The sequence below is a fragment of the Trichechus manatus genome, unplaced genomic scaffold, assembly GCF_000243295.1.
Source record: "Trichechus manatus latirostris isolate Lorelei unplaced genomic scaffold, TriManLat1.0 scaffold00008, whole genome shotgun sequence".
Taxonomy (NCBI): Eukaryota; Metazoa; Chordata; class Mammalia; order Sirenia; family Trichechidae; genus Trichechus; species Trichechus manatus.
In genome coordinates this window covers 1401309-1411307 of record NW_004443944.1, presented here as the reverse complement: position 1 = coordinate 1411307, position 9999 = coordinate 1401309, and the positions used below count along the sequence as shown (strand labels likewise).

Below are 9999 nucleotides of genomic sequence, written 5' to 3'. Positions count from 1 at the left end.
GTCTCCGAGGTTCACGGACAGCAGACACTAATTAGCTGCTTTTTGTTCCCCCTCCTGATTAAAATGGGGACCCACTTCCTTCAGAATTTACTTGCAAACCAGGGGTGTCTGTTGATGGGGTTACTCGTAAGTTCTGGGGACAGTGCAGTGACCCCACAGCAGACACTCTGGTCCTGGTCATGGGTCCTGCTGCTCGCTCGGAGGCTGAGCTCAGTCCCAGGGGGCTGGGAAAGGAGGCGCTGGATGGAGCCAGGAAGCTGAGCACAGCAACTGGAGTTTGCGAGTGTGGGTGGTTTCTGTCCCCCTAGAGAGCCGGGCGCTTTGTCTGGGATTCTCCCCAGAGGTTGTACTTTCTGATTTGTCTCTGAATTCTACAGCCTTCACACCCCAGGGCAGAGCGTCACCTGCAGCTGCTCTAACAAACGCGCTCTGCTCTCTTTTGTAGCCTGGAGGCCAAGCTCTGACTCGATGTGGGTGGGGCCGTGCTCTGAACCCTGGTTCAGGGGAGGGCCCTTCCGTGTCCGTTCCAGCTTCTGGGGACCCCAGGCCTTCCTGGCTTCTGACGGCGTCACTCCAATCTCTGCCTCATTTCTCATGTGGCCGTCTTCCTTCTGTCTGTCTGTCTCTGTGTCTCTTCTTTCTTATAACACGGGTCCTGTTGGATGAGGACCCGCGCTTCTCCATCATGACCTCCTGCTAACTGATTTCAGCTTTCGAGAGCCTGTTTCCAAACAAGGTCATGCTCGCAGCTCTGGGGGTTCGGACTTCAGCCTATCTTTTTGGGGAACACTAATCAACTCATAGTACCTAGTGAAGAAGTGTTTGTGGGGGTTTTGACACGATGTTTTAATAGAATTTTAGGGGCCTTCCCAGTTGGGAGGGGCCTGCGCTGCCACCACGGTTGACCTGGAGCGTGTCCAGGTGCACAGTCACTCCGGACACGCCTAAAAAGCTCGGTCTAGCTGAGTTTGCCGCAGCTTTTAAGCAAATGCCCCACACCTGAAGCCAGATCCCGGGTGGAGAGCGGGGGCCCCAGGGTCCTCAGGAAGGGGCGCTAGGCCTCACGCAGGGCCCCAGGGTCCTCAGGAAGGGGGCGCTAGACCTCCCGTGGGTGCCCCCAAGTCGGTCCTCAGGAAGGGGGCGCTAGGGCTCCCACGGGTGCCCCCAAGTGCAAACCAAGAGAAGTTGAGGAGGCAGCCCAGCCCCCAGTGGCTCCTCAGGGGCCTCTTGTTCCAAATCCAGCCGTTCCCCCAGGGATGGTGAGCAAGCCCCACCGCTCAGTGGCCTGGTCCCCTGCCTAGGGGCCGTCCAGCTCTGGACTTGGTTGCGGCCCAGCCCCTCCCCTGCAGGCCCCTCTGCTGCCCCTCCAGCGTCACCCAGAGGTGACACAGCAGTAGCTGTGGTTACTCGACATCTCTGCAGGGACGTGTGGGCGGTGCTCTCTCTGAAGCCGGAACTCTGGCCCAGGTGGTGTTAAGACTCCAGAGTCAGCCTTCCTGCTAAGCAGCCACAGGCTGAGCCTCGGGGTGCAAGTTCCCTGTCCCCAAGGCCTAGCAGGCTGTCCCCTCAGCTCACCTGGCCCCCACTCGTTCCTCTCTCAGAATCAGAGGCCTTCGTGCTTAGGTGGGAGGGGCAAAGTTTCCTCAACCCAGGGTCTGGTACACCCTGACTTGCTGTCTCTTCTTCTCTCTGGTCTCCATGCCCCCGAACTCCCTCCGTCCAGCTCCATCTGGATCCTCCTGAAGAATCCCACGTTCATCCTGCTCTGCCTGGCCGGGGCCACGGAGGCCACACTTATCACCGGCATGTCGACGTTTGGCCCCAAGTTCTTCGAGTCCCAGTTCAGCCTCAGCGCCTCAGAAGCGGCCACTTTGTTTGGTGAGAAAACTCCCTGGATCTCGGGGGGAGGTCTCTGCTTTTCCATGAGTTCTCAGACAAGTGAAGGGTCTTTGAAGACATCTTCTAGAAAGACCCTCACAGGGCTGCTCCAAGCGGGAGCACAGGCTGTGGGGGCAGGACCACCCGAGACTGGTGCGGATGGAGAGCAGCTTTGGGCTTTTCGCCAAGTTCCCGTTGCTGCACGATAGTCAGGCGGCAGGATGAGCGGGCTGTCCCTCCACGAGGGCTTGGTGAGCTCTGGCTGCGGCTCCTGGTGGCTGACCAGTCCCCCACGTCAGGACCAGTTCCCAGTGGGACGGTGGCGTCCATCCGAGCGTACTGCCGGCAGCTTTGGCTGGAGGGCTGGGGGGCTCCAGCTCACCGGGCCCCCTCCTGGCCCCAGTGCCCCGGCCGCAGGCATCAATGGCTAGCTGAGAAGGTTTGGGGGCAACGCCCATTGAGTGCCCAGACTCCAGGCCTGGGTGCCCTGTGAGCTGGGCACCCACTGTCCCAAGGCTTAACCCCACTGGCTGGATCACCTGCATCTGCCCGGTGGGTGCATCCTGTGGTCAGGGGCTGGTTGACCCTCCTGGGGCTATGGGGGTGGGGTGCCTCCTCAGACCCCCCTTCTGCCAGCATTCACAGGGTACTCCGGAGCTCCGGGGGCCTTCTCAGCCTCGCCCAGACCATAGGAGGTGCCAGACGCGGGGGCCTGTCACCAGGGGTGGAGGGCATGGGGCCTCTGCACAGCACGTGGTCACTTTCAGCCGGATGCCACCTCTCACTGTTCCATTCCCTGGGGGGGGGGAGAAAGCACGGGATTAGGGGTCCCACCCTCCCCTCCTCAAGCTAATGGCACCCAGACACCCCTCCTGGCCTTACCCTGAGGTCTCACTAAGCTCCTCTCCCCAGGGTACCTGGTGGTGCCGGCAGGAGGAGGCGGAACCTTCCTGGGCGGCTTCCTGGTGAACAAGTTCAAGCTGCATGGCTCAGCCATAGTCAAGTTCTGCCTGCTCTGCACCCTGACCAGCTTCCTGGCCTTCTTCATCTTCTTCCTGCACTGCCCTAATGTGCCCATGGCCGGCGTGACAGCCACCTACAGTGGGAAGTAAGTGCAGGTGGGGCCTGGCTGGAGGGGAGACTCCCAACTAGGGCAATGACATGGGGACACATGTGTGTGAAGACATACCTGTGTGGAGGCACACCTGTGTGTGGGCTCACCTGTGTGTAGACTCACCTCTGTGGAGTCACACCTCGGTCAAGGGGAGGGCCAGCAAGACAAGGAGCACTGATGGGCAAGGAGGACACCCCCCAGGGCCAGTTCAGTCGATTAAGGCTCATTTGTAAAATGGCTCCAGGTAGCCATTAAGGACACCTGGGCTCAGGTCCCAGCTGTATGCCGCTGTGGGCCTCAGTCTCCTCGTCTATGCACTGGGACAATCACCGTCACCTCCCAGCGTCCTTGAGGCTTGTCTCCACGTGCAACCTCTAGGGTGGCAATCCGGGAAGGTCTAACTTGCAAACACACAAGCAGCCCGGGCCCCACCCCGCAGGCTCCCTCCCGGGAACCTGCCACGTAGATGTGCTCACACGCTGTGAGAGGGCAGAGGGACACAGAGGACTTGCAGTGTGCCTGAAACAGCAAGAGCCTGGAAACAACCTCGGCCTGGGCAGTAGCAGCCTGGCTGAACCACAGGGCGCTCCACAGTGGGTTACTACCCGGGCGTTCAGGGGGACGAGGAAGGCCTTTCTGGACCATTGCCAGGACACGCTGTCGAGCAGAAAAAGGAAGGGGTGGAACAAACAGTGAGTTGTGCTCCAGCCTGAGTTAAAAAAAGAGAAGGGAAGGTGTGTGTGTATGTGTGCTTGTGTGTACCTGCACACTTGTGTGCATACGTGTGTGTGTGTGTATCTGTGTGCGTGTGTTTGCTACACACATATGAGCCGTCTCTGGAGGTGCATAGCCGCTGGCCTGGGCTGAAAATGGGGGGCTGGGCACAGGGAGGGAGGCGTCTTTCCACCTTGTACCCTGGCAAGGGTTTTAAATGTGAATGCACAGCCTATCTGAAAAGTAAACACATTCGAGGCAGATAAGCTGCACAGGGTAAGTGCTTAGCTGTTAACCAAAAGGTCATTGGTTCGAACTCACCAGCGGCTCCACGGGATAAAGGCCTGGTGATCTGCTCCTATAAAGATTACAGCCAAGGAAACCCTACGGGCAGTTCTACTCTGTCACATGGGTCGCTATGAGTCAGAATTGACTCAAGGGCGCCCAGCCAGCAACAACGAGGTGCACAGGAGTCTGAAGAGTGTGGGCGTGCGCCTGGGATGCTGTAGTAAGATAATTACCTCGCAAAACGGGGACGCAAAGAGTGTCATGCTTGGAGTGGAGCCAGCTCAGGGCCCAGGGTGTTGACCGCACAAGGGCAGCACAAGGGCAGAAGTAGGGGGGGTGGGGACAAGACCCCAGACCGTGCCTGGGCCCCGTCTCGCAGCCCTCCCCTCCCTCCATAGTCCCCTGCCCGAGGGCCGCCTGCAGCTGACGGCTGCCTGCAATGCCTTCTGTGACTGCTGGCCGGAGCACTATGACCGTGTGTGCGGCTCCAACGGCGTCATGTACTACTCACCCTGCCACGCGGGGTGCCTGGCGGCAGCCACCACGGACCCCAGTGGCCGGAAGGTGAGTGTGGCCGCTGCCCGAGGCCTACCGTCCCCATGGTGGACCTGGGAGGGGCCCCTTGGCCCTACCCTCTGTAATCGGTGCTGTTGTTGGGCTCCCCAGGTGTACCAAGACTGTAGCTGTATCTCTCAGAATTTTTCCTCTGGCTTTGGCCATGCTACCACAGGAAAATGCGCCTCGGCCTGTCAGACAAAGCCCCTCCTTCTGGTTTTCATATTCGTTGTAATTATCTTTACATTCCTCAGCAGCGTTCCCGCGCTAACGGCAACCTTACGGTAAGAACCTGGGCCTGGGCCTCTTACATGGAATCTTCCCTTGCAGCTCCCAACGGCTGAAGCTCTGCAGATCCCGTGGCGGGCGGTCCTGCAGCAGAATGTGCCAGGCCCTGTGCCTGCGCGGACAGCATGCAGCTGGCTGCGCCAGGGCCGCCGGGGTGCTGGCCCCTGGGGAGGCGGGGAGGCGGCCTGGGGCTTGGCCGGACTCAGCCCTGGCGCCGGGGTGAGACGAGGCGCGCCTTCCGTTCGCCATAGCTGACGCTGCGTCTTCCTTACAGATGTGTGTGCGACCGGCAGAGGTCCTTCGCACTGGGCATCCAGTGGATCGTCGTTAGAACTCTAGGTACCACGCAGCGTGAGGGGGCGGAGCCGTGTACAGTCGGGTGGGGTGTTGCCTGCACAGTGGCACCGGCGTGTCCACTCAGCAAGCCAGGTGTGCACTCCTCGTTGTCCACTGGAGGGGCCTCCGTCATTCCATTGGCCAAACCAAAAACAAGAAACCAGTGGCCATCAGGTCGACCTCAGCTCATGGTGACCCCATGTGTGTCAGAGGAGAACCGTGCTCCATAGGATGTTCAGTGGCTGGGTTTTGAGATGTAGATCGCCAGGCATTTCTTCCAAAGTGCCTCTGGGTGGACTCGAATCTCCAACCTTTCAGTCAGCAGCCGAGGGAGTTAACCTTTTGCAGGACCCAGGGACTCATTTGCCCAGCAGGCACCTTTTCCTCCTTAGCTAAAGGTTCCATAGGAGCCAGAGACATCAGGGAATTTCCCAGCCCCAGATGCCAAGTCCCCACAGAAGTGAGAAGCACATCCCCCGAGCCCCCTGAAAAGAGCCCTGGAGGTGCAGTGGTTAAGTACACGGCTGCTAACCGAAAGGTCAGTGGTTCCAACCCATCATCGGCTCTGCAGGAGAAAGGCCTGGAGATCTGCTCCTATAAAGATTACAGACTTGGAAACCCCATGGGGCAGTTCTGCTCTATCCTATAGGGTCTCTATGAGTCTGATCTCTACAGCACACGTCACCCCTGAGGTCCACAGTGCCGCCCTCTCCGAGAGCCGCTTACTTGGTCCTGAGCCCCTTCTCTCTGCAGGGGCCATCCCGGGACCCATCACCTTTGGCTGGGTGATTGACAAGGCATGCCTGCTCTGGCAGGACCAGTGTGGCGTCCAGGGCTCCTGCTTCGTGTACCAGAACGCCGCCATGAGCCGATACATACTCATCACTGGGCTCCTGTACAAGGTGAGCAGGCAGGGGCCAGCGCCAGGGCGCTGCATGTCTGCCCCGCTGACCCGGCTTCTCCCCTCGCTGACCAGGGTTCTCCCCTGCTGACCCGGGTTCTCCCCCGCTGACCAGGGTTCTCCCCCTGCTGACCTGGGTTCTCCCCCCGCTGACCCGGGTTCTACCCCACTGACCCAGGTTCTCCCCGGCTGACCAGGGTTCTCCTCCCGCTGACCTGGGTTCTCCCCCGCTGACCTGGGTTCTCCCCCGCTGACCTGGGTTCTCCCCCTGCTGACCCGGGTTCTCCCCCGCTGACCGGGGTTCTCCCCCTGCTGACCTGGGTTCTCCCCCCGCTGACCCGGGTTCTACCCCACTGACCCGGGTTCTCCCCGGCTGACCAGGGTTCTCCTCCCGCTGACCCGGGTTCTCCCCCGCTGACCCGGGTTCTCCCCCCACTGACCCAGGTTCTACCCCGTTGACCCGGGTTCTCCCCCGCTGACCCGGGTTCTCCCCCCGCTGACCCGGGTTCTCCCCCGCTGACCAGGGTTCTCCCCCGCTGACCAGGGTTCTCCCCCCGCTGACCCAGGTTCTACCCCGTTGACCCGGGTTCTCCCCCGCTGACCCGGGTTCTCCCCCTGCTGACTCGGGTTCTCCCCCGCTGACCAGGGTTCTCCCCCCGCTGACCAGGGTTCTCCCCCCACTGACCCGGGTTCTCCCCTGCTGACCAGGGTTCTTCACCCGCTGACCTGGGTTCTCCCCTACTGACCCAGGGTTCTCTCCCTGCTGACTCGGCTTCTCCCCTCGCTGACCAGCGTTCTCCCCCCGCTGACCAGGGTTCTCCCCTGCTGACCCGGGTTCTTCCCCCACTGACCTGGGTTCTCCCCCGCTGACCTGGGTTCTCCCCCTGCTGACCTGGGTTCTCCCCCACTGACCAGGGTTCTCCCCCGCTGACCAGGGTTCTCCCCCCGCTGACCCGGCTTCTCCCCTTGCTGACCAGGGTTCTCCCCTGCTGACCCGGGTTCTTCCCCCACTGACCCGGGTTCTCTCCCGCTGACCCAGGTTCTCCACCAACTGACCCGGGTTCTCCCCCACTGACCTGGGTTCTCCCCCACTGACCCGGGTTCTCCCCCCACTGACCTGGGTTCTCCCCCGCTGACCTGGGTTCTCCACCAACTGACCCGGGTTCTCCACCAACTGACCCGTGTTCTCCACCAACTGACCCGGGTTCTCCCCCCGCTGACCTGGGTTCTCCCCCCACTGACCCGGGTTCTCCCCCCGCTCACCCGGGTTCTCCACCAACTGACCTGGGTTCTCCCCCCACCGACCCGTGTTCTCCCCCTGCTGACCTGGGTTCTTCCCTGCTGACCCGGGTTCTCCACCAACAGACCCGGGTTCTCCCCGCTGACCCGGGTTCTCCTCCCTGCTGATCTGAGGAGTCAGGTTCTCCCCCCGATGACTCAGGGAGCTGGGTGCTGGGAGGGCCTCTAGCGGCCACCGTCACACAAGCTCGGGAGCAATTTCCAGCAGGAGTCCTGCTGAAGTGATGGCTGTTGGGGCTCTGGAGACGCAGGGACAACAGAGGAGACAGGGCGACCCTGGGCATGAGAAGGCCCACGGGTCAGCCTAGGGGCTCACCCCCGAGATCTGTGCTTCCCGCAAGCATTAGCCCGCCTCCCAGGAGCCACCCCGTCACGGCCTCACCGGGTGCCCCGGCCTTCCAGCTTAGCTAAACAGCTTTGGAAAAACGGCACAAGGACCCTCCTGCGAGGTCCCCATGTGCAGTATGGCACTTTCCCCAGCTACAAGGAGCCTCAATGCGGCCATTTCTCACCCCGGCCCTCTGTCTTCATGCTGCTGAGAGAAATTCCCATGTGGTTCTCGGGCTCGGTTCCCTTGGCTCGTGCTGCCCAGGGAGAAGTGCAGTCTTTATGTTTTGGTGTTTTCCCCCCAAGAAGGAGAAGGCCTCAGACCTTGAAAACCAAAGGAAACCCCAGGGCCAGCGGTCCAGACCAAGGGTGGTGACTGGGCATGGGGAGGGAACAACAGGAAGGCTTGGCAGCAGGGCCCTCACCTCCGGGCTGGGAGCCATGAGAAAGAAGGTCCCTGGGAGCCCAGCAGTGCCCCGTGCTGATCCCTGCAGATTAGCGCAAAAATAGCCAAGGGCAGGACGGGATCTGGGCAGCCCCGGAGAAGCAAGAAAAACAATCCCCTTGCCATTGAGTCGATTCCGACTCAGCAGACTGCCACATTTTTCTCCTGCATTGTGGCTGGTGGGTTCGAACCACCGACCTCTCAGTTAGCAGCCGAGCGCTTAACGACTGTGCCACCAGGGCTCCTGTCTCTGGAAGAGAGCAACTGGTTGACTGTGAAATGACTTCTGTTCCCTGGAGTGGGCTCTGGGTTTTGTGCCTGGAGCTGCAGGCGTGGCAGCCACGCGGGGGCTGTACTAGTGACCCCGCCACACGGACCGTGCCAAAGAACAAGGGCTGCTCCACACACGTGTCGGTGCCGATTAAGGGGAGCAGATAGGTCTGCCCTCAGACAAGCGCCATGTGGAGGAGCTGCAATGGCGCCCTCCACGCAGGTGGGCTCCAGCGCTCGGTGCCCAGGTGGGAGCTCCCAGAAACTCCGGGGGCATTTCTACTCAAGGTCCCGTTTTCAGACGTTAAATGCATGTAGACGCACACAAGGGCATGTACGCACAACGGCCAGTGGACACGCTCAGAGTGTCTGCTTCAGAGAAGAACCCACATGTCCCTGGGCTTGGGGCTGGTGGGAGGCCTCAAATGTGCATCTGAGCCATGAGAAGGGGGGGTGTGAGTGTGGGGACCCCAGAGGACATTGTCTCCCATGGCCTCATACCCCCAAGTTGGCACGACCCCGTGTGGTAGGAAGGAACCCAGAGCCCAAAGGTCAGGTGACAGCCCATACGTGGGGGTCGAGCGTGGTCTGGTGGGAGCACAGCCTGGCCAGGTCTGCCTGAGTCTCCCAGGGCGGCTGCAGCAAAGGACCAGACATGAGCGGCCTGAACCCCCAGGAAGCATTCTCTCGGTCTGGAGGCCCGAAGTCTGCAACCAGGGTGTCAGCAGGACTCTGCTCCCACCAAAGGCAGGGCTGCTCCCTCCGGAGGCTCTGAGCGAGGATGAGCCCCAGGCCTCTCCCCCAGCTCCTGGCAAAGCCCCCGTTCCTTGGCTTGTGGCTGTATCACTCCAGCCTCGGCTCCCCCTCACACGGCCTCACCTGTGTCTCTGGGTCTCAGGCTCTCTCCCTTTCCTATAACGACACAGTCCTGGGTTTGGGGCCCACCCTAATCCAGGATGATCTCCTCATCTGGAGGTCTTGATCTTAATCACGTCTGCAAAGACCCTATTTCCAAATAACGCCACACACTCATGTTCCAGGGGTCAGGACTTGGACATACCTTTCTTCGGGGTGGGGGGGAGACACAGCCCAGCCCACCACAAGCTCCTCCCACCTCAGCCTGTGCCTCTGCTCTCAGCTGAATGTGTGCATCTGCCCTAGAAACTGGGGATGTATGAAGGCCTGTCTCCTCAGATGAGCGAGCCATGGCCTCAGGGCCCTGTGAGACCGCCGGGTGGGGGTGTCAGCCTGCAAGCTCCCGAGTGCGTGGTATCTGGACAAGGCCCAAGCCCAGCAGCTCCTCCTTCCCCCCCCAGGTGCTCGGCTCCCTCTTCTTCACAGCGGCCTGCTTCCTGTACAAGACCCGGTCGGCGTCTTCCGACGGCCTAGAAGCTTCTCTGCCCAGTCAGTCCTCAGCCTCCGACAACCCCACGGACCCTCAAGATGACTCCTCTGCCCTCCAGCGCCAGAGTGATGTCCTACCCCCACCTCCGGGACCGGCCAGCGCGGAGCCCGCTGTGCAGCAGGAGCGGGACGGACCCCGAACCTGTGCCGCCTGGTGAATCCCTCTCGACAGAGCTGACC

The 9999-nt window shown here is 61.2% G+C and overlaps 1 protein-coding gene across 1 annotated transcript in view; it reads left to right on the top strand.

Annotated features, from left to right (window-relative positions):
- Nucleotides 1-9977, top strand: part of SLCO4A1 (solute carrier organic anion transporter family member 4A1) — a 15969-nt gene extending 5992 nt beyond the window's left edge. Inside the window, exons 5-11 of the mRNA XM_004370515.2 lie at nucleotides 1724-1878; nucleotides 2791-2986; nucleotides 4393-4558; nucleotides 4661-4833; nucleotides 5112-5176; nucleotides 5927-6075; nucleotides 9732-9977. Of these exons, the coding sequence (XP_004370572.1) occupies nucleotides 1724-1878; nucleotides 2791-2986; nucleotides 4393-4558; nucleotides 4661-4833; nucleotides 5112-5176; nucleotides 5927-6075; nucleotides 9732-9977 (1150 nt within the window). The remainder of the gene's footprint in view (nucleotides 1-1723; nucleotides 1879-2790; nucleotides 2987-4392; nucleotides 4559-4660; nucleotides 4834-5111; nucleotides 5177-5926; nucleotides 6076-9731) is intronic.
- The last annotated feature ends 22 nt before the right edge of the window (nucleotides 9978-9999 follow it).